The sequence below is a fragment of the Achroia grisella genome, unplaced genomic scaffold (genome assembly GCF_030625045.1).
Source record: "Achroia grisella isolate CSIRO2021 unplaced genomic scaffold, CSIRO_AGI_Agris_v1 utg1295, whole genome shotgun sequence".
NCBI lineage: Eukaryota > Metazoa > Arthropoda > Insecta > Lepidoptera > Pyralidae > Achroia > Achroia grisella.
In genome coordinates, this window is record NW_026712613.1 from 163972 (window position 1) to 188889 (window position 24918).

A 24918-nucleotide genomic window follows, 5' to 3' on the forward strand; every position below is an offset into this window, starting at 1 on the left:
CAGTACATTAAGAGCTTGTTCGTAATTAATTGAAGGTAAAATCTCCAAATGAACTGAATGTTGGATGCTGAACCTCTTTTTATAACGATTTCTCTGACCTAACATACGTCTCGGCTGATGACGTCATCGCATATCATCGGAATATAAGTTATTTATCTCAAATGTGATTACTATGGTAAATGAGATGCCCACAATTTGATGGTGAAATCCAACGAGGCACATGCTTGGTGGTCTACCACCATCTCTCTTGGAGGAACAAAATACTATGCCTCCTGTAATTTAAATGCTTGCTGCCTTCTTGAATGGTGAAACCATTCAAGAAAAACACATCTTAAGCAAGATGATGGCCTCGGTGATCTATCGATTTAATTTACTTCCGATGTTCGCGGATTCGAGTTATCGATCGATACAAACATTTGTATTCATGAGTATGATTGTTTGTGTCGGTCTCCGTTTTTTTTATACATAGATAAAAAAAATCTATGTATTTATATCAGTCATCTAATACCTATAACACATACTCTGCTTAGGTTAGGACTAGATGGCGCTATGAGAATTGTTCAGGAATATTATTATTATTAATAACCAACTGAAATAACCATCTTAAGCGACTTTAAAAATCTCCCTCGGCAAATATTAATGAATAAAAAAAACTTTTGCATACTTATATTAAAATTATTTATTGCAACAAATCTATTTTGTTATAAGAAAATATAGCAGAGAGAAAGGGCAGTCGTTGATTTTGTCACAATAGTGTGGGTCCGATAATTCATCGTAGAGACAGCCCACTTCCCGCACGAACTCTTCCTCGAACAGTGGAGCCCTAGAAATAAAGATAATTTATTAAAGCCATCGCATGAAGGCAGTAGATTTTACGTCTGCAGTATATTTCATAAGCAGCGAGCGGAAATAATTAAACTATAAGCCATTTTTAACGAATTGGTCCGTCGATTGATAAAACAAAGATTTAAAAGATAAGTTTATAAAAGTCATTGTATGAAGGCCGTAGATTTTAGGTCTGCAGTGTATTTCATAAGCCGCGAGCGGATATTTTAACAATAAGATATTTTAATAAAGTTTGTCCGTCGATCGCAGATATAAAGATAATTTATTAAAAGCATCGCATAGAAGTCTATAGATTTCAGGTCTGCATTGTATTTTAATTTTCTAATTGGCCATTTCTACATGTTCATCATTGTCTACCTCTGAAGTCGATTAGCGTAAAATATGTCTATGTTTCATTACCTTTACATAAATAACTAACGTATTTTAACATATTTTCATTTGAAGATAGATTGTATCTCAAGTAAAATAAAAAATAAGTAATTTTTATCTCAATAAAAAACGAACGCAAAAAACGATTATTATAATTATTGTCTATTATATACAGGGCTACACTTTTGTATTTTATATTCTCCCTAATGATACACGCTGATATGGCAATAGTGAGAGATGATCGAATGAGCATTATGTTAAGTCAGTTGGCCAATTGTTGTTAGTTTCTGAACTCTAGATAAAAGATAGCCCTGACCGTCCTAGTAATAGTCTAAATTAATGCCATATTTGTTTAAGATCTGTTCTGATTTGTATATAAGTAAACAGACAGACGCTTTTACTTCATCATTACACAGTATAAAATAAAGTCGCTGTCGCTGTCTGTCCCTATGTACCTATGCTTAAATCTTTAAAACTACATTACGGATTTTGAAGCGGTTTTTTTAATAGATAGAGTGATTCAAGAGGAAGGTTTATATATATAATACCTGTACTGTGAGTAGCTATTTTATAATATTAGTAAGTGATATATTTTACATGATCTGCTTTTCGACCGATGGTGATTTGTATTATATAAGTTTTCTATGTATAATATGTATGTATTTACCAAAAAAAATATCTATGTATATGTATCAGTTGTCTACCCATAACACAAGCTTTAGCTAGCTTAACTTGGGTCTAGATGGCTCTGTGTGAATTGTCCTGAGATTATTATTATTAAAAAAGCAGAAATCCGCTATAGTCTTATGCTTTGCACCCCTTATATATGAACGTCTGTATGTAATGGCATAGTATTATTCTGTTACCAAACGCTGTAGTTTACGGACGCTCCGGAGGTCCCACTAGCCTTTTTTATACCCATTGTTAATGGATACCTATCTGTGTAGAGCCTAGGAAAACTGTAAATCTAGAAAGCATTGTATACGTAACTCGTTTGTTGCCAGTTTAATGATCCTTTTATTTTTAAATTACATTTCATATAAATTTCACGTATTAATATTTATGTTTATTCACTTTTTAATACAATACCGACAAAATTATTTTCATTTATTTATTTGTTTCCGTGACCAATAATTTACACTACATCTATTATATTTACAATTATTATTTAATTGCAAGAAGTTCAGGTATATAGTGTTATTGACTTAATTACTCGTTGCCGCGGCATGCTCAAATAAGAGATTTTTTATATATGTATATATTAATATTAAATCGTTATTTAATTTTAATTGTAAATAGGCGAGTTTGATTCATGTTTACTAATGTGTTTTCGAGAGATTTGAATTTTCTAAATTTCGAAACCACGTTAATATCCGAATGTTTCACTGTATTATAGTTATTTTGTATTACAATATTCTATTCTATTAGTGCTTGAGAAATGTCCTAAATTGTTTCTGAATAGATTTTTTATCATTTAATTCGTTACAAACTTTTATATCCTAGTTTCTTAAAGCCGGTTAGGGAAATCTAATTTATTAATATTTTTTAAGTAATTGGGAAGGCAAACAAGCTTACTGGTCATCTCATAGTAAGTGTTAATCTACTATATATACATAAATGGTCAGACAGCAAGTGCTCATACATTGTCATTCTAGTGATGTGAGAAGTCATGCCTCTTATGCTATAATTTCACTGCCCAATCAAATTCTATTATACCACATAGATCCTCCTAAATCATAAAAAGTTTTTGTGAGCCTAATGATCAATTAAAAGCAAACAAATCTATTATTTAATACTATCTTTTTTTATGCAGAATATCCCATTCGTACATAAAACACATTCTAGTTGTACCAATTTTACGCGCCATATCAATTGTGTCACTCCGGGAAAATAACAGTGTAATTCCGCGCATGTCAAATTAAAAGCGATTACGCGGGCGGTTGGCTGTCAATAGATTGTAACATGAATACTTTCACGGATTCTTAGCTGTGACATCGAGCTCGCTAGCTCACCATTTATTTTTATAAATCTTCTGTATAACATAATACTTTGATTGTTTAGAAAAATGTATTTAGTAATTTTCACATTGCTAAAATTTGTTAATAGAAAAAAACGCTAATCATTTGTTCGTAATGGAACTTCCACAGAGTAATTATATTTATTCTTATCTGTATATATATAATTGTAATAAAATTGTAAAAGGCGGTTGTCTATGCATTGTAGATATTAAAAAAAAACTCTTATTGGAGTTTTTATCAGCACACGAACGTTGTTACAACAGTTTTAAGAGTTTTTGTATATTTGTATACACACAGATCAAAATTACTATGTCAATTGTCAATTAAATGCAGTTTTTGGTAGAGAGCTAACTATATAATATATATATATACTAGCTGTCCCGGCAAACGTTGTTTTGCCTTAAAATAAAAAAATGATGATGAAAAATAGATGTTGGCCGATTCTCAGACCTACTCAATACGCTCACAAAATTTCAAACAGCACATTATTTTTTGCAAATCTTTTTAGCCTAATTGTCTGATTATTAATAGAAAGAACTTAATCATTCGTTCCTAATGGAATAACCACAGAATAGTTTTATTTATTTTTATCTGTATATACATAACATTATGTAATATAATTGAGTGAACATGTATGTATATACACGCAAGTTTCTAGATCAATCTTCTTGTAATGATGTGATTTGCGTTCTGAATGAGTGGTAGAATGAAAATCATGACTATTCAAAAGTGTTTCTATTATTTGAATAAAGGTTATTTCTATTTCTATGAATTTTATTGAGTGAATTTTCGAAATCTTACAGTATTTCAGTGCTGTGATCTTTCATTTCATTATGTCAGATGTGCATAACGTATATATTATGTATATTGTTCAACCCAAGTACGCGAGTAAAGTCGGAATGGGCCGTGAGTAGAATCATAAAACATATTAAACTGACATGATATGTATCACTTCATATTCTTTAAAGTAAGGAAATATAGTTTTCAGGCCAAGGAAAAACCGACACAATCGCATTTTTGAGCATAATACCAAAACTAGTTAGTTTATAATTTGAAATCTAATATTTCATGTGTTTCCATATCAGATTTCAAATTAACAATTTTTTTACCCAAGCTAGTCTTTTTTAAAAGTAACGCATATGGGTCTGTTTTAGTATCTCAATCTTATCTACTTCAGCTGCCAAGCACCTTTCTTTGTAAACTATATTTTAGTTGCAGTATTAGATAATAAAATTGCAGTTTGTTTGCCTTTATCAAGTACATTAAAAATAAAGAATGTAAGAAATTTTACTTTTGTTAAATCGGTTAAAATTAACGTCAACTGCAGAAAGAATAGAAATTTTCTTTAAACAACCCTAAATTGTGGTCAGGTTCGTGGCTGGGATGCCAGTGAAACCAATTACGTAAATAATTTATTAGTCTGGAGTTCTTGAGGTCTGTACAGCTCGGAGCGGTCCACTTAAACTCTAAGTGATGGGTTCCATAATTTTCCCATTGTATTCTGTGCAAAATATACCAAATGCAAGCAATAAATTATGCAATTATTAACTATTATTGTAATATACCATAATATGATACTATCATAAGGACCTCAGCCTCGTGTCAGCGTGATTTAGTGTTATTATTAATGTAAAAGATAATTGAAAGGTTAGCAGGGTAAACATATATATTGTTTTAATTATGTCTTCAAAAAAATTAATTCATAAGTATGATTCTTCGTATCGTTCTGGGTATTTTCTATGCATATTATGTATATATTTATGAAAAAACAATCTAAGTATTTATATCAGTTATCTAGTACCCATAACCCAAGCATTGGTTACCGTGGGACTACATAGCGCTGTGTTAATTGTCCAGTGCTTATTCATTTATTATTATTATTGTTAACAGGGATGAATGGAAGAGAAAAACATAGGCCATCCCCAAACAAATGGGATAAGCAAGAAAAAGAAATGAAAATTTTGTAAACTGTGTCTAAAAATAGAAATAATATATTTTGGCTATGATTAAAAAATAATTTAATTTTAAATATAAAGAGCAGATGCGAGTATTTCCTGTTACATAATAAATGTGTAGCCCCCGGTGCGCGGTGCGCTGCCGCGTCCTTAGGTGGCAGTATGATGCATTGTACTCCGCCATGGGATATTGCACTTATTTTCTATCTAAGGAAAGAATGTAACAAGGAACATTACTCATAATTGCTTCTAAAATACGTGTATATGTATAAATATGTATTGTATATTTCACCATTTAAGTACTATCTTACTAGTATTATAAACGCGAAAGTTTGTGAGTATGGACGGATGATATTTACTCTATCACGCTAATAAAAGTACTGAACACATTTTGATGAAATTTTACAAGCTTATACATCAGAAAATACATAAACTATAAATTTAAAAGTATTGCGAAATATAATGATAAATGGTAAGTAAGTGTGATGCAGAAGAAATTTTGCCTAGTTTTCTTAAATACGTGTGTCGCCCAATAGTGAAAATTCGACCATAAATATTTAAATAATATTTTTTACATTATTTTATTCTTTGATGCAAGTGTGTGTCAAATATCAATGACACACACTTGCATAAAAGAATAAAGGCATTATCAATGTTTTTTTTATTGACTTAAAGTATTTTTGTGCATGACTTTTAAAAAATATTAGCATTCCGTACTCTATCTATATATAACCTATCATCATTGCCTTGCCTTTATCCCATTATTTGGGGTCGGCGCAGTATGTCGTTCTCTTCCACTGCTCTCTATCGGTCGTCATATCTGAACATACTCTTCTTTTATTCATATCATATTTCACACAATCCATCCATCTTTTCTTAGGGCGTCCCCTCCCTTTACATCCATCCACATTCATATTATACAATTTCCATAAGACATGATCCTCTTTCCTCCGCATAACATGCCCATACCAGCTCAATCTGTTACCTCGCAACTTTTCTATAACCGGTGCAACTTTCAAACTTCCACGTATATACACATTCCTTATTCTGTCATTCCTGGTAACCCTACACATCCATCTTAACATTCGTATTTGCCACATGCACACGTCTTTCGTCCATCTCCTTTACAGCCCAACATTCAGATCCATACAAAGTCATCTATATATAACCTAACATCTATATATAACCTATATCTGAACGAAATCTCATTGTTCTGTTACGTAATTTTTATTAAAATAGTTAAAATAGTTTTTCTTCACGTATTAATATAATATTTAAAGTACCACCACCACCACAAGTAATAAAAGAGACGCCATTATAAAGTTTATAATAGAACTACATGATACTGATATGATTTATGTTATTGTTAAAAAAAAATACATAAGAAAAATTGTAATTTTAAATCCTAATAAGACAATATAAAAACACAATTCTATTTTTTGTAAATAGATTTCTAATATACTATACAAAACACCCAGAGTAATACAAAAATTGATACTTAAAAATGTTTATACCGGCGACGAAACGAACCCGCGACCATCGAAAATAAAGCGGTCTGCTAAACCGCTATATCACTGAGACCTTCAGATATTACCAAATTATATAATTAGATGAATATATACAATAATACATAGTTATTTTGTATATATAATAATACAAAATACATAAATGCTAATTACTTGCAGTATAAATAATAGAGTTGAGCTAAACACGATTTTCCGTTCAAATTACTATCAAGTACTACAATACTGAAATAATAGACAGGGAATTTAGTGATTAAAATGAGGCATGAAAATACACGGCGGCAACTCAATGCTGTGATATCGAAATACAATTAATCTGAACAAGTGGCAACACGTAGCAGGATTATAACGTTATTATACTGATACCAGGTAGAGACTGATAGATAATATATGGTATATGTAACTCTTTACATCGACGCTTGTTATGTTATTCTGATGTATCATCATTACATAGTATAAAATAAAGTCGCTGTCGCTGTCTGTCCGTCTCTATGTATGCTTAAATCTTTAATACTACGCAACGTTGTTTTAATAGATAGAGCGATTCAAGGGGAAGGTTTATATGTATATTACATGTACATCTGGGCAAAGCCGGGGCGAGTAGCTAGTAAACTATATTACTGTAAAGTTTCATATAAATCCATTTAGTAGTTTTTGCAATCAAATCAAAATATCCTTTACTCATGTAGGTCTAGTACAGATTCTTATGACATATGTAATCTACTGTCATTATCATTAGTCCACTGCAATCCACTGTTAGATATATGTAGGTGTTTTTGCGTGAAAGTGTAACAAATATCCATCTATCCAATTATATAAATATATAACCATATAAATATAACAATTATTCTCTGCACCACCCATGGTTGACTGGTAGATAATGCCGCATAGTGTTAAGTCCGCCATACTTTCAATTATGTGCATTTTTTTTATAGTGCATTAAAGTTTTAATAAATAAATAACCTAAAATGTTCAATTTCTACCATCATCATACTTTTATTTTTAATATTAATATTAATTTATAAAGTAAAACAACGTTTTTCCCGGTCAGCTGATACTAATATATTACTCTGGGACATGCATTCTATTTATTCTTTTGTTTAAAGAGGATATGTGCATATCGAGTTGGAAACTGAAAGTGCACCTTCCGCTTTTGAGGTTTACACACGTAATGATATAACAAGCATGAGAAAAGATTCTAATATAAGACTGTAAAAGCATAAATGGTATATTAATAAATATTATGTAAATTATGAGGTAAATTTAAATCGTATACACGTGTAATAGAAGAACATTTTAAAATACATAGGAATAAAATCATGAAAACAAGGTACTTAGTTAGGTACAAGGCATTTAGATAACTAGGACATGCTGAGTCTTAGTTATCACTATAATGCTACCAACTACATGTATTTTCAGAATAGTGGAATAATAATAATAATAATTTTGTTCTTGCGAACAAACCTGATATCGTGGTGATGGATCGGGCACTCGCGAGGGTGTTTTTGGTGGACATCACCATACCGCATGACGAGAACCTCGTGAAAGCCGAAACCGAGAAAAAGAGAAAATATCTCGACCTGACTCACGAGGTGACCGAAATGTGGGGGGTGATGTCCACCGAAATCATTCCAATCGTTATGTCGGTGAACGGTCTTATCCCAACCAGTCTGGAACAACATCTCAGACGGTTGGGATTCCGAGGCGGCTCACTCCCGGGAAAGATGCAGAAAGCGGTGCTCTTAGATTCTGCCCGCATTGTACGCCGGTTTCTCTCCCTGGGGCCCTGAACCCCGGCCGACTGTGCTTCTGCCGGGGATAAGTTGCCATCTCCTCTCCTTAAGAGAGAAGATGAGATTTTTTTTTAAGTTTAAGAAATAATAATAAGAGTGCGCAGCATAAACCGGCTCCTCCTGGAGCTGAAGCCGCCGCGTGCCAGCCGCGCCGCCCGCGCTCACTTCTGTCTGCGACACTTGCAACGCGATCCGGGCACACCGTACATTCTGCGCTATTTCTAACGCCTTATTAACCGTTTCCGCAATCAATTTCTCTTTCTCTCTTGTGTTTTCTAATCCCAATACAAAACGATCTCTCAAAGCGGTATCTAACTCTGTTGTCAACCCGCAATACTGCGCTAAATGTGCGACATTTAGCGCATTCGCACACGCTCTGCCTCCCATTCAGCCAAATCCTTTCCAATTCATTGTTCTGCTTTATAAAATTGATAACGTTCTGCAAATGTACTCTTTCTTGAAGCAAAATGAGTATCTAATTTCTCCAAGAGACATTTATATTCTTCACTTTCTACTGGCGTAGGAAATATTATATCCCTCGCTACGCGGTATGTGTCTTCCACCAAAGCCGTTAATAATAATGCACGCCGTTTTATTCCACTTTTATCATTCTCTTCATTAATATAATTTGCAATGCAGTATTGAATGAAATGACTTTTGAATATGCTTCATTCCTGGAGCGGTGTCAAAGTTGAGGATATCGCCGAACTTTACATTTCCGTAAATAGCCATTACATACATTTACAATACAATTTTACTAATGCAGATTTAATTACACACGTGAATTATTACTCATCGCCAATTTGTACTGTATTTAAATAAATAAAATACTAATTTGCGCTTCACATTTAATTAGGCCGTTCCCGCCATTTTTACAATCCAGACTATCAACTGCACAGAGTACGTTACAAATATCATAGACTATATTTATACTAAGTATATAATAATAATAATAATATATTTATTTTTCTCCACAAAATCATACATATTATAGAGTGCTGCAGAGCCTTTGAGGCATGTAAAATATATACAGATTTGTGGAGAACTGGTGCCTGTACTAGGCATCCGATGAACCTGTGTCACGGGTCACCAGGTCCCCCCACTAGACCTTACGTGTTAAAATTTATATGTAGGTACATTAGAAGAAGAATATATTGAATGATACAGAGAATATTATGTAAAGAATGCACAATAAAATTTAGTAGTACGTTAATAATGCAAAAGTATCCAACAGAGATTATATGATTATACCTTAGACATAGATTATACGTAAGACTATATATATTAGAACTGTATAGGTACTGCCGCTGTAGTTAGATCCTATATTTATTGAGAAGGAATTCTTCCTTCGTGTTACACAAATCTTTAAATATTTCTAAGATACTTACGCAAATATTGCCCTCAATATGTCATGAACTAATGATTTCCCTGGAGGCGCCAAATACAACTTCGCTTCGCATATGCTTTTGAGGATACAAGCGCGGCCGTTCAAGTTTTGGCTAAAAATAAAAATGATTATATAAATTTTTATAATAAACTAGCTGTTCCCGCGACTTCGTCTGCGTGGAATAGTGACCTTGGTTAGCTTTTTAGGCTAATTATTTTACAAACTTTCATCCCCTATTTTTTTTTCCCTCTTAAGAGTAAAATATATATAAATGCCAACTTTAAATGTCATATTATTTTTATTTAATCAACAGCCTAAAAAATAAGTTTCAGGCTTCTAGCTTTAAAATAACGATATTTCTACACAACCTTTCATCCCCTTACTTTTACGCAGTAAAAAGTTGCCTACATTCTTTTTCAGAGTCTACACTATCGCTGTACCAGAAATCATTTAAATTGGTTCAGTAGTTTTGGCGTGAAAGCACGAAAGAGACATTTACTTTTACATTTAAAACATTAGTAAGGATTATTGTACGGTAATTTATAACTGATTACCTAAAAAAATATTAACAAGAGAAATAGTGAGAATACTGAACTCTATACATACATTCGCGAATGGTAAGTTATATTTTAAATAAATTTCCAAAAACAATAAAATAGAATAACTAAAGACTATAAAAAAGTTATCTACATGGGTAATTGGGTATATTTGCCTCACCAATAAATTTTGCCGCCAACTAGCGCCCTCGTCTGATATATTCTGGTTCGCAAGATTAGTTATGACAATGAAATTTATGGATACTGTGACAACATTTACAAGTTACATGAATCGATAACGTCCGAGTGGATTGCTGAAAGGGAATTGTTAATATACTCAGGTTGACGTCCACGTGGTTCCTGGAAACCATCCTGATAAATTCATGGTGAATATACCACGAAGGGCTAACTGACCTGACCTCATGCTCATTTATCATCCTCTACTGGTGCCACGCCAGCGTAAACCGGTGCACCATTCCATTACCATCCATAAAAAAAGATATGGTTCCTCCTGGAAAAGATCCTGATAAATTTATGATGAATTTACCATGAAGGGCTAACTGACCTGACCTCATGCTCATTTATCATCCTCTACTGGTGCCACGCCAGCGTAAACCGGTGCACCATTCCATTACCAACCATAAAAAAAGATATGGTTCCTCCTGGAAAAGATCCTGATAAATTTATGATGAATTTACCATGAATGGCTAACTGACCTGACCTCATGCTCATCTTATCGTCCTCTACTGGTGCCACGCCTGCGTAAACCGGTGCAGCATTCCATTATCATCCATAAAAGAAGATAGCATTGGAGTCGTTACTCTATAAGTTATGATAACCGTCTATTTTCCGAGTAAGTACTAAGAAACAATAAAACTAGGTTCTAACTAATAATATATTAGGTTTAATCCAGACGAATGCCAATGACGCCGTTCGATTTACGCAATTTAAAGTAGAAATATATATAGAAATATATCAAATATCCACAAATCTACTGTAAATATTTTTCTATATATTTTTTCATTTTTATTCTGGCACGTACAATCATTAAAAAATACTTATATATATATATATATATAAAGATATGCATTAATACTAAATAAAACGCCATTGATTGTCGATCTTAACATAAAATTACTAGTAACAAAAATAATCGTTCGGCTATTATAGTTGAATATGATAATTAATAATATTGATTTAATATGCATACCGTATATTATATATCTATTACATATATTTATATTATAAATATAATAAAGACAAAATTTTAAAATTTCTCTCTTCTGTGTTAATTTTAAGACTAATTTTATATAAGTTGCAATTTAAACATTAAAATTATACATTAGATATATAATTACGCTTGTCATATCAAAAAAGGAGTTATAAAGTTATATTACTTACAAATTAATTGCATTCTCTATGCCCTCCCATAGCTGTCGTATCTGTCGATGATGTAACTTCCTTCTCAGATGTTTGAGTGTGAATTTCGAATCTGGCAGTGGGAACATGACATCTATTTCCAACGCTATATTCCAACCCGACGGTGCGTGAGTCATTATTGCTTTCACTATGGACATGGTGAGCTGTTAACATTTCAGATATTAATTAATTTATTAAATAAAATTAATATAAATATAAACGTGACAACATTTATTTATTATAATTTTATATATATAAATTAAAATAAGTATATATAAATAAGTATATAATTTCACACACACACAATAAATAATACACAATTAACTATTGTCCCATTAATATTCTTAAAAACAGATGCAGAATAAATATTGTGTGTATAACAATTTAAATTAGAATTATTTCACATTATGATATATATCCTGTTTTTGTAGTGGCATTGATAGTGTAGAATTTTTAAAATATGATTATATTTATATACTTATTCATATTTTAATATGAGGTATTGATAAATTATTATATCATTAAATTGGTTTCTATAATTGTATTTCTTTTAAATAATTGACGTACTCAATTAACTTAATTTTAAAGATAAACAAAAAGAATACTTGAAAAAACAGAATAAACGTATGATTTTACTGTGGCATGGATTTAAATTTAGTTAATATCATATTTTAAGATAATATAATAATAATTACAATTTGTCTTCAAAAACGACACATTTACACACATAATAATATGTATATATAATTTATGTAAAAATATATTACATTAATTATATAATGTCTTATATTCAATATTACATTTAGATAAACACCACACATAATTAAATATTATTTATTAAATATTAAATTTAATTACAATCATGTTGCTTTTATCTGGGAACACGAGATGTCGCCTTTTTCTTGACAAATCTACGGAATTCTTCACATTCGGACATGTTTCTTTGGTATCCACAGATTCACACACTAATGTCAGGACGCACACTGCAACCACCAGTAGTCCGATTCTGTCATGCATTGTGGCTTGTGTTTCATTTACATCTACGTAACACTATGAACATGTTGTACATAGAGTATAGTATCTATTGTAACACCACGTGGTGTCACGTGCATTCCATTAGAAGTTGTTCTGAACAGTGGGCTAATTATGTAACTTCGTTCGCAACGATTTTCGTATGTAACGTAGTGAAAATGACGTCATCTGTCAATAATGCGATCATATTGACGCCATTTGACGCTGTCAACTAGCATTGCAACGTAAACGCAATATATATAAAAAATATTTCTATCGAATGTCGATTTATATATACGTCACGTAATCGCTATTTTGCCGAAATGACAGCGTGGAATTGAAACGGTTTTTACATTATGAGAAACAATTTAGAAGGTGTTTCTTTTGGTTACAATCTTTAAAATATATATTATTTATCTTGTTTTGTAATTTTCAGTATTACATATTTTTTTATTATATTAAATATTACGTAGAAAGTCGTGAAAAGGTTTTAAATTTATTAAAATGGGAAAATTGTCCCGACTCACAACACGACATCAGTGTTGCCAATTCGATATTTTATTTTCGTTCCAAATCACATAGAATGTTGTATTAACTAGAGTAAATGTTTAATATAAAATTAGGGTTGATTATGATATTAATATGATTAAAAAACTATTTCAATGAATACGGTGCTCTGTGAACGGAATACAACGTTTATGATGCTCTGTGATTTGTTTAAAGTAAATAAATTTATTTGTTTAAAGTTTTTACAATTATGTACAAATTTAAAAAGATGTGCTGTATCATTTTAAATTTATATGGATACCTACGTACTTACCTAGGTATCTATAGCAGAAAAGAAAATTTAATTTGTAGGTTAGATTAATATTATTAATGATTATAAATAGTTTGTATAAAATATGCTTTTATATTCAAAATTATTAACCTTATTTTTTCATTAGAATAGAATAGACTTTCTTTATTTTATTTTATTAAATGTCTATTAATAAAATTAAAATAAAAGAACAAGTGAACGCTGCAGTATATTTTGTAATTTTTGAACGCAATAAAAATTGTTTCAAATCAATCAACTAGTGTATTAACCCAATAATTTAAAATGTATCCCTCTAAAGGTATAACTATCTAATGTACTGACTTTTTAAATTGGTCGGATTAACAATATTCCGCTGCAATTTCATAGTAGTGTTTTATCGATAGAAATGGTTTATGTTGCCGTCAGCATATTACTTTGCATTTCTTAAATTGAAATGATTTTATATTGCATCACAACTTCAACAGAAACAATTTCATATCGTGTTACATAATTAGCCCACAGGTCTTTGTTTATTAACGTTAGCGTGGTGTAGATAAACCGTTCCCACTATATATATAAATTATACATTTATATATATTTTCACTAAATATTATTATTTTATACAATATATATGTTTTTGTATTTTTTTAATATTTAATTTATGGTTGAAGAAATAAACAAAACTTAAAACTAAAAATAAGTTAAATTTTATTTGAAATTGAAATTAATTTTAATTATAACTATTCAAAATATACCTATGCATCAATTAATACATCTGTAAAATCACTATACCGTCTTTTTACAAAGAAACGGAAATATATATACTTGAAATAATTTAAGTACACATTTTATATTCCAGCATAAAAAATTTAATAGAAATAATATTTATACAAATAAACTGAATTCAACTTTTGTTGTCGTACACCCACTGAGAGAAGTTTCAAAAAAGGATGGATAAGAAACTGAAATTTAATTATGGCATTATTATACAATATTAAAATAGAATATGTATACGTACATCCGCATACGTATTTATTAAGTATGTAATTAAATTTATTTTTATATATTTAATTACATACTTTGCCTTATATATTTATTATATTTCCGTGAAAATAAACATCATCCCACAGAAATATAGGAGGTAGTAAATACAGTAATAATATAATCTAAAATGCGAATGAACTAAACTTACTATTTACTAGTTAATCCCGCGACTTTGTACAATACTGTTCGGAATAAACATATGTAGTTTGAAACTTTATTGTATCTAAACCAAATGGAATAAAAAACATAAAAATATTAAGTAATCTTGAATAACGGTTTTTATTTATTTTATTACAATTTTATACAATTAGAATGAGATCTTTTTATGTATATGTATATATTATAACTTTATTTCAATACAGATATAACAAAAGCTCAGACGAAAATTTAATCAGATATATCTTCCACTAGCTGATCGCGCTAATTCGCCTGCATCACACTTACTTGACTATTATCATTATATTTAATCCAATTTACTTTGTATCTTTTTAAATTATAGGCTATGTATTATTCTGATATATAAGCTATATTACTGTAAAGTTTCAAAATAATCCTTTATAATAGTTTTTTGCGTGAAAAAGTAACATTCACCCATCCATATTTATACTAACAAAATTTCGCATTTATAATATTAGAAGAAGTAAGATGTACAGACAGCAATCAGTTAAATTTTTATTATATGAAATATGTCATTGGACAAATCATAATATCCATACTAAAACAACCTTACGAAGAGATTCTTGAACTTGTTCAGTGACCCGGGATGTTTGATCAAAGAATTAGACTGCGACAGCCGCCTCCACTCATTAGCTTAGTCACGTTTCACACCGTCTTGGCATTTCTTCGTATTGCCATTCGACTTTCAATTCTCTTACCTTCATATTAGGTAATGATTACTTCAAAAAATATCACTCTAAATCTCTTGGATTGTATTGTTTTGCAGTAATACTTGCAAATCAGAATATTATATTACAAAATATTCGAAATTCCAGTAAGTGAATTGACGTCATTATATTTTTTTAAGCTATACATAAAAGAAACGTTTATGCCTCGAGGGAATTTTCTTTATCTTGTCCTTATTTTAGGACGCTTATTTTCGTAAGGAAATACTTTAATGTAAGTATATATAATAGCTTTTAAGGGCCATATAAATGTAAAACAACACTACGCTACTGAACTCTGGCTTTTACCTTAATCGACGTAATTTTTTTAATGTACCTACAATTTGAAAATATACTTACAGCCTCATTATACAGATAATATACTTTTAAACGTGTGTTTATGTGTGTCAAGTGACACGCCCTGGTTTTACATCCATATTTAAAAAAAATAGATAAAACTTTAACGAATTACACATCTAAATCTACCTTAGAGATCTATCTGTTGATGAATTGAAAGAGCTAGATAACTAGTTTAGTAGTTTTTGAAATTATCGTGAGGCGGACTTTCTTTTATAATATGGATTTTTTTATGTATGTAATGGGAATGACAACAACATATTCCTCTGTAGGTACATGAACTTTACCATGGGTATCATTTTATTATATTACAGTGATACCACTCATGCGTTGTTATTCCAGAAGACTAAGTTGTCATGCCTCTTCTCCAAATCTGTCACTACCTAATCTCACGCAAAAATACTAATATAATATAATCATAATAGCTGTAAACCAAAACACAGCGTACAAAGCAAACTGCTTGGTATCTGTGCAGCCTCTCTTCATATCGAGCCCCCTTCCAATTCAAACGGGGAAGGAAATTACGACGGCCTGAGCCAGAGTCAGACTAAACTCATATACGGCAGGCAGAGGTCGAGCTTCAGCTGCTCCATAAGTCCTTCCGCGGGTTTTGAGTGACACCTGCACACTCCCCCAATTTACAGTGTCACCGATTGTTCAAACTCTAAAAGGTAGAAAGTTCTAAAGGCCAGTTGCGGCATTAGAATAACTCGAAAAAAAAAAAAGATGAAATATATTGGACTGAAATTTCGTGGATGACATCACTTTTTACAGTATACCTCAGTTCAGAAACTATTACAATATATCTATAGGTAGCCGTTATCGTTCTCTAGCAAGTGTTTTGTTACAATACAATAGTTTCTACTTTCTATAAAGTTATTATACTGTTACTGCTTATTTTTATTATAAATGTAATGTACACAATACTATTCGTGCCAACGGTTTTACCCGCTATTTAATTAAAAAAATAATTTTTACGTGCTATTAGTTATTTTTCGCTAAGCGACGTTCCTGAGATTATAGCCTTCCACCAAACAACAAACAAACTGTTCAACTTTATAATATCCAAGCATTTTACATGCAATCACGCCTGAACAAAATTTCATCCCCTATTTCAGCCCTTTCCTGATAAAAGATAACCTACGTCAATTTTTTTTTTTTTTTTTTTTCTTACATTTGTTTAGGGATTTTTATCATAATATGATAATGCCAGTCCCATCGTATCTTATTACTAATCTTAAACAATGAAAATAAAAACTGGCGATGATACAGGATCAGATAGTATACCGTGGTACATACCAACATCAAGCCGATTCAGTCCAAATTTTTTTAAAAACAATCCCTTTTAACAGCGTCTCGGACACACTCCATTAATATGTGATGCAGATCTTCTATAGAAGACACTATACTATAGTATTGCATGTTTCGCCGATTTATCATTAAAAAGGCAAATGAATTTAATGGATAATGTCCGGAACGCAGCCTTAATGCTGTGACAATTAATTTCCTATTGTACTTAATGAAATGAAACCAGGGTACATGAGGAGGCTCACATTGTAAACTTTTATACCAAAAACTTTTTGACCTTTCATCAAAATAAGTTTTCCATATATAATGACTAATGCGTTTTAAATTTTCTAAAAATTTCTAGTGACTAGGTAAGATTTCAGTATTCTCGTCAATTTCGTGAAAGAATGTTCATGTCAAAATTTTATTTAAAAAAAATCTGACTATTCAATAATTATTAAGACCCAAATTTCAGTAACAAACAGACAACCCCATTCGCGCATGTAATATTAGATTAAATATAATATCATCCAGAAACATCAAGATTGAAATAACGAAACAGAAATAACAGCCGCGATATTCTCGTGTATTCTTTTTATTAGTTATCATACAATCGGAAACCGTGCATGTCTTCGCATTGTGGATACTTGCTCGCGCACTCCCCATCTGTCCCATGGGCGACATCGTATTGTCTGCTCGTAGAGATCGCAGACTCACCGCCTCGAGGCAATCTGAACAATAGAAAACACGCACTTATTTCTATTACCATTATACTCTATGATTTTGATTTCCAATTTTAAAAATAGAATAATGTTATTTAGATATTTTGTTAAATCAATTAATTTTATTTTAACACAATAATAATATCTAACAATAAACCATAATATAATTTTGGTTTCCAATTTAAAAATAGAATAATGTTGTTTAATTTTTTTTTAATTATGTAATTTCACTTTATCACTTAATAATAATAAAAATTCACACAACGCTTTATAGTATCTACCTATGTTGAGTCTAGTAATACACAATGTATTATTATTATTAATATAGTTAAACGTATAATTTTATGACAAATAAAGGTATTTACCTCTGGACGTTTCAACTAGGTTGTTCACAGTTTACAACGGCTATAGCATAAAATTATACGCATTAAAACCCATTTAACTATATTAATAATGCGTACTAAACGAGAAAATTTAAAAATAAGTAAGGTATTACTAGACAACCAATACTTAAATTCATATGAAACACCAATACAATTAATTACACTCTATAGTGAATAGATTTCTTTTGTGGAAAAGCGCTACATCCTTATAGTGTTACAGCACATGAGGTAAGACCAAGCTCAAATCTATTTATAGCAATAAAAAAACTCATTGTGCAAAGTATCGTACCCGCGACCATCGAATGTAAAGTGGTATGTTAAACCGCTACACCAACAAGGACATCAATTCAATAAAGTACCGATATTGTCTACAATATTCAGTAAAGAGACATAACGGAAGAATCCCCCATAGGTAGATAGTGATGCTCGAACAATTGTTAAGATAGTACCTAAACTTCATCCCGTCGCGGATTCTAGTCCTGAGCTTCGCAAAGTTATTAATTATTCATTGGAATAAACCCATTTTCCAAGCCTCATTGCACTAAGCCGCACCGTTAGAAGACAATATCACGGTAATAAAGTTCCACCTCTAGCGATCACTTACGTGAATTAATTGTATCAACCTAGAGACAAATAGTATATCATCTATTTTTACACAGAATTCTATTTGGACTTTAAAACTTTTTTTTTGAGTTAGGCTCCATGAAAATCAACTCTGCAGAGACATACTGCGTCACCAGCTGAGTTTAACCAACCCTAATATACCCTACATGAAAAACCTCATTGCTGCAATCTCTAGAAAGTTAACTCAGAAGGTAGATTCCATAATCTAAATGTACTCGGGAGGAAGCTCCTTTGAACCGCACTGTTCGAGAGTACTTAGGTTCCAGCGTGTGGGGATGAATTCCCTGTCGATGGCGAGCGGTGGCATCATGTCGAATAATTTTTCAAAACTTGCTTTATAAGCTGAACTTGAAGGATGATATATAGCAGTAGAATTACAGGGTATAAAGACAAAATATGTTAGACTTCAGGTACGTCATCGCATTATGATATAGCAGGTGTCACATAATAATATAACAATAATAATATCTCAAGACAATTCACACAGCCCCACTTAGTCCCAAGCTAAGCAGAACTTGTGTTATGGATTTAAACAACTAATATAAATATACAGATGCATTTTATTTTAAAATACATACATAATATACATAGAAAACATCCCGACTGATACAAGCAATCATACTCATGAGTAAATCTTTGTATCGTGCTAAGAATTGAACCCGCAATCATCGGAAGTAAGACGGTATGCTAAACCGTTAGATCACGAATGCCATCAAACTTATATCATGACGTTCTTGGTGCTATTTATATATAAATATAAAAGTTGGAGAGTATATATAAAAAACATTTAGAAACTTCTCATTAGGTGGGGCTATTTGCTTGTCTGCTATTGCAGTTAAAAATAATCAAATAAACATAATAAATTCTGAAATAAATCACATTTGAGAATACGTTAAATATACTCTAATATAACTATCGTAAGGTATAGAATGTAAAGAGTGTGGGAGAATCATTTGTTAGTATTATATCTCGCTTTAGGGCAGCGGGTTATGTTGTGTTTAGGGTATTATCAAATCGCTATTAGAACACGGCATTACCATCAGATCTGAGAAATTTACTATGTATATATCTGTAGGGTCATTTTTGATAGGCTGAAATCGGGATTAAATTAAAATAAGTTATTGGAAATGATATTTTGTTGTCATGTCCTTTTTATTAAAAAAATACAGTTAAACGTCAATTTCATCCATTCAGTGAGATAGGATTTAATACAAAATTCTAACTTTTTAAAAGAGCCAAAAAACTATTTTTTTAAACTTTTTACATAATAAGTAAATCCCAATAAATGTCGTAAAAGTAACGTTTTGTCCTTTTTTTACGATATTATTATTTGTAGTAATCTAAAGAATTAAAAAAATATATTATTATGCAAAAATTGCTCTAAGTTGACATTACAATGATTAAATTAGTCAAAGTTTTCTATGATTAATGATAATTTATAATTGATTAAGCCTTTAAGGTAATGGGAAATCAGCCTTCGTCATATAGGTATGTACAATATGTACAGTCTGACAATACTTACGTAAAAGTAGCCCTTATAATCTCCTCCAAAAAGGTTCCCTGTGCATTGTTTTTTTTGCCATATTCGCATAGAAACCGTAGAATACACTCTCTGCCATTCCAACCCAATCTGAAATATAGCATTCACTAATAGAATATAACTGGAGTATACGAGTCCAAAAAACCCACATTCACTTTTTGACTTTGTACAGTCTATCGGATACCTTTGCCTTACTATTACTTCGTAATCCAAGTTGCTGATTGAAAATTATAATATGATAATATATTGTAATGTAATATAAAATTTCATACCCTACATGGTACGAAGGCATGACACCTAAGTCCTAACGGAGTGAGGGATATCATGGCGATATATAGGAATAAGTACTATTCCCACAATAGTACTATTAATGTTTTATGCCTCTATTATTATATTTAGTTGATTATGTTTATGTAATATAGTGAAAAACATATTCACACGTATAGTTCCAATAGATACAAACTTATGGGCGAAGTAGATACGATAGATTTTTATGTTTTTGAAGGAACAATCAATCAGGCTCATCTGATGGTAATAACCGTAGCCTACTGACATAATAATATACAACACTACGGACATCACGTTATCATTATATCAGTTTCTTTAAGCTTCTTCCAATATATAAAGATTTCATGGTAATTTCTGTGAGTTTCATGTAGATGTAAAAGGCAATTGGTGTGTAGGATGAAAACACGAGGGATTCTTTAAACTCAAGATATGCACTCACCCGTCTAGCAGCGTCTCGAGTTTTTCATAAAGATCTTTTCGCCCCGCTCTGTGGAATTCTACGCTCGATTCCTCTATGTTGTTGAGGTAATCTCTCCTTTTTTGTACATTATGCATTTCGGCGATAGAAATCTTCATTTTATTTTCTTGTATGTTATCTACACTGCGCTTAGCGAATGCAGGATTCACAATAGGTTTCCTGGAATAAAATACATGGGTGAATGCGACAGAATTCCAGAACAGCAATTTTCCGGAATAGCTTAGGTGCGATTGTCTCTCTGTGGTTACATTTACAGGAATTTTATTCGATTTTTATATAATATGTAATATATATTTTCAATTAGTGCATGCTAGATTTTGTTTGTTATTTTTTTTATTTCTAAAGTCGCTAAAATAAGATTCTTGTATACATATATATTAGTGTTGGCTGTTTAAGTTACAAGGTAGTATGAACAATACAATATACAATACAATACAATACTTTTAATACAATTACAATCTTTCTATAGTCCTGTCTTCTGAACTTGAGTCAGTTGTATAACAAAAATAATATATAATTTTTAATTTAGCAATAAATATAAGTATGCAGAGTTAATTAATATTATTTTACAAAATAAGAGAACAAACGTATTCAGTTTCCCGCGCTAAACGAAGCGCCACAGATTATTAAAATTCACGCGGCGAGCCATTCATCATAACTGTATGCCCTTTAGTTCCATAGCAACAGTAGTTAACAGTCATTCATGAAACTGTTTTTGAATATTGTCTCACCTTTTACGAGTATATGGTGTTTTACCGATGACTTTACCATTTTCATCCAAATAGTATATGTGCTTGGAAATATCTTGCCGTCTATGAGCGTTAGAAACCTTCTCGTACTCTTTTAGTGCTAAAAAAAAATTTGGATCTGTAGGCAGCTCCCAGGCTAACGCAGCTGTGGTCCCAAACCACATCAAATGGGCAATAGGGAGGTATCCTTGATTTTGTGCACAAAAGACTGAAATAAATAGGCACTAGTGTAATTATACAAATATTAAATATTTTTAATTTCTATACGAGTAATCTTTACGGCAGTTGCTATTTTTATCAGTTATTTTGTCGATAGTATTATTAAAAATATACTCATATATATATTTAAACTTTACATAGTATGAATCAAAGTCGCCGCGGCTGTCTGTTCGCTTATATCTTTTAAATTACACAATAGATTTTAATACAATTTACAGCAATAGATATAGTGATTCAGGAGAAAGATTTATATGTATAATACATGCGTAAAACTTAAAGATTTGTAATGCTTCTGAAACCGACTCGGATCGCTAGTGTTCATATATGTACATGTCCGATTTTATAGTTGTATCATACTTTCTATAAGCAATTTAATAAAGCAATGTATATTGAATAAAAATAACTCGTATATTTTTTATTATATATATTGTACAAAATTATAATCTCCTTCATTGTAATACGGCGGGGGGTTATCAGTAGTAGATACCAGTGATCCCATAGCTGACCTCCACGTGGTCCCTCTAAGAACCAGTCCTTATTAATCCTTAATAAATTCTCTACTATGCGTTAATTAACGTGACTTTATAATCATCTAATCGTGGAGTGGAGGATACATGTAATCCGCCAACATATACCGCCGGCAGATGGCTGTACCATTCCATTATCACCCATAAAAAATAATCTATACATATAAATAAAATTGGAGTGTCTGTTTGTTATATAGAAATAACCGTTTTTTACTACATGCATATGAATATAAATACGATATATACACCAAAATAACATTATTTACAATTTTTGTCTGTCTGTCTGTCGGTCTGTTTGTTCCGGCTAATCTCTGAAATGGCTGGACAGGACTTTTAACCGCAATTTTTTTGGCAGGTTGCTAGCAGGTAGGTAGTAGAGTAACTTAGGCTACTTTTATTTTAGAAAAATAAAATTTTATTACATGCGGACGAAGTCGCGGGAACAGCTAGTCCCTAATAAATATGTGGATGTTATCAATACAATCGTTATGCCTGTAATTTTTCCACAACCTGTCTAACCACAAATACACTTGGTATATCACTTACTTAACTGAAATGAACTTCCATCAGGAAATGTCAAATATCTTTTCCTTCTTGACAATAATTTGGTATGTCCAAAACTTTCCAATTCTTTAGTATCAGTATAGTTTAAATTACACTCTTCTCCACTTACGCAGTCCAAGGTTACGAACAAAGTAATCCAAACGTACCACTTATTAACCATTGTGCTCTGGAAATATCCATTTTTTAATATCAGTATATAAAATTATAATCTATAACTTATACATAAATAAGATTATTTCAATCAATACAATTTTCTAATAATTATAAAGTAGAAATAGAAATGAAAATAATCTTTCGAATTAACTTAATAGATACATAAATTTAATAGAAGCATTTTAGAACAGACATATTTTTTAATTTTGTAAGTATACAAGTTTTAATTTACAGATTTTATTAAGAACATTTTAATTTCATTAATTTTAACAGTTCGAAATTTAAATCTGAAGTCACAACGTCATTAAAGACCTAATTTTGAAGAAAATATAATTAAAAAAAAAACTTTAAGAAAGTTATATTCTGTTTAATAATTTTTAAGTTATATATGGATTCTCGCTTACCTGTTTTTCCTAGATATTTGAAGATAGCAGTACAGACGTGTGACAATAGCAAGCACTTGAAACAAAGGGGGTCTTATTTACACAATTACTTGGTCCATACGAAAGACTTCTCTCTAAGATGCTAAATAGTGTACTAACACTAATTTGTAACAAACGGCTACATCAAATGAATAACCAATATTTGATGTGTTTGATCGACAGGTTTATAACGTTAGAATAAAAATATTAATTACATTATCGTTGTTATAAAAAATGCTTTAAAATATCGTACTTTATATTATTAGCCTAGTAATAAGAATGTAGTTCATGTAGTTATGAAATTATTGTTTAAAAGTTCGAAATTATAATTAAATTAGTTATTAGTACAGGTGTTAATAGTTATAATATATGATGTTTCGAGAACCTTTTACGTAGAACACAAATCAAGTTTAACTTATAACCTACTTTGTGGTCAGGCTGAAACATCTTTAAATATATTTTTATACTAGCTATACGCGTGACTTCGTCCGCGTGGAATTTTGCAACATTACTTTATTTTTCTAAAATAAAATATTTTTTCTACAACAAAGGTAGCCTAAGTTACTCTTTATTACATCAGCTACCTGCCAATAAAAGTCCCGTCAAAATCAATCCAGCCATTCCAAAATTAGCCGGAACAAACAGACAGATAAACAGACAAAAATTGTAAAAAAAGTTATCTTGATGTATTTACGGTACCTAATTATATTTACATGCATGTGTAAAAACGGTTATTTCAATATTACAAACAAACACTCCAATTTTATTTATATGTATAGATAATTATTATTTAATGAAAATATGAATGCAAAAGTACTTCTGTCTGTCAGTCTAATCTTTACCTTTTCGCCAATGAACGGCAGAACCGATCTAAATAAAATTTATATATAATATGTAATCCTTCTCAGGATGTTTCGGGACAACTCATACTGCGCCATCTAGTCCCAAGCTAAGCAGAGCTTGTGTTATGAGTATTAGACAACTGATAAAATATTATCAGTCTTTAATACATTATTTTTGTAACTAA

The 24918-nt window shown here is 31.0% G+C and overlaps 2 protein-coding genes across 2 annotated transcripts; both read right to left on the reverse strand.

The window, feature by feature from the left end:
• Positions 1-693: 693 nt before the first annotated feature.
• Positions 694-13105, reverse strand: LOC131855067 (uncharacterized). The gene is made up of 4 exons (XM_059206279.1): positions 12705-13105; positions 11829-12010; positions 9893-10003; positions 694-823 (listed from the first exon to the last, which is right to left on the reverse strand). The coding sequence occupies exons 1-4, from the start codon at positions 12861-12863 to the stop codon at positions 694-696; spliced, it is 582 nt and encodes a 193-aa protein (XP_059062262.1). The 5' UTR covers positions 12864-13105.
• A 4715-nt stretch (positions 13106-17820) lies between these two features.
• Positions 17821-23476, reverse strand: LOC131855066 (uncharacterized). The gene is made up of 5 exons (XM_059206278.1): positions 23299-23476; positions 21989-22214; positions 21219-21416; positions 20474-20581; positions 17821-17953 (listed from the first exon to the last, which is right to left on the reverse strand). Exons 1-5 carry the CDS (start codon positions 23474-23476, stop codon positions 17821-17823), a joined length of 843 nt encoding a protein of 280 aa, XP_059062261.1.
• Between the last annotated feature and the right edge of the window lie 1442 nt (positions 23477-24918).

Excerpts from the sequence above, each read along its gene's own strand:
- LOC131855067 (XM_059206279.1), bottom strand. The coding sequence starts at position 12,863 with ATGCATGACAGAATCGGACTACTGGTGGTTGCAGTGTGCGTCCTGACA. Across the intron at positions 10,004-11,828 it reads ATAGAGAATGCAATTAATTT|CCAAAACTTGAACGGCCGCG; the intron begins GTAAGTAATATA and ends TTTTATTTTTAG. Across the intron at positions 824-9,892 it reads ATATTGAGGGCAATATTTGC|GGCTCCACTGTTCGAGGAAG; the intron begins GTAAGTATCTTA and ends CTTTATTTCTAG.
- LOC131855066 (XM_059206278.1), bottom strand. The coding sequence starts at position 23,476 with ATGGTTAATAAGTGGTACGTTTGGATTACTTTGTTCGTAACCTTGGAC. Across the intron at positions 20,582-21,218 it reads CTCGAGACGCTGCTAGACGG|ATTGGGTTGGAATGGCAGAG; the intron begins GTGAGTGCATAT and ends GCTATATTTCAG. Across the intron at positions 17,954-20,473 it reads ATTATAAGGGCTACTTTTAC|ATTGCCTCGAGGCGGTGAGT; the intron begins GTAAGTATTGTC and ends TCTATTGTTCAG.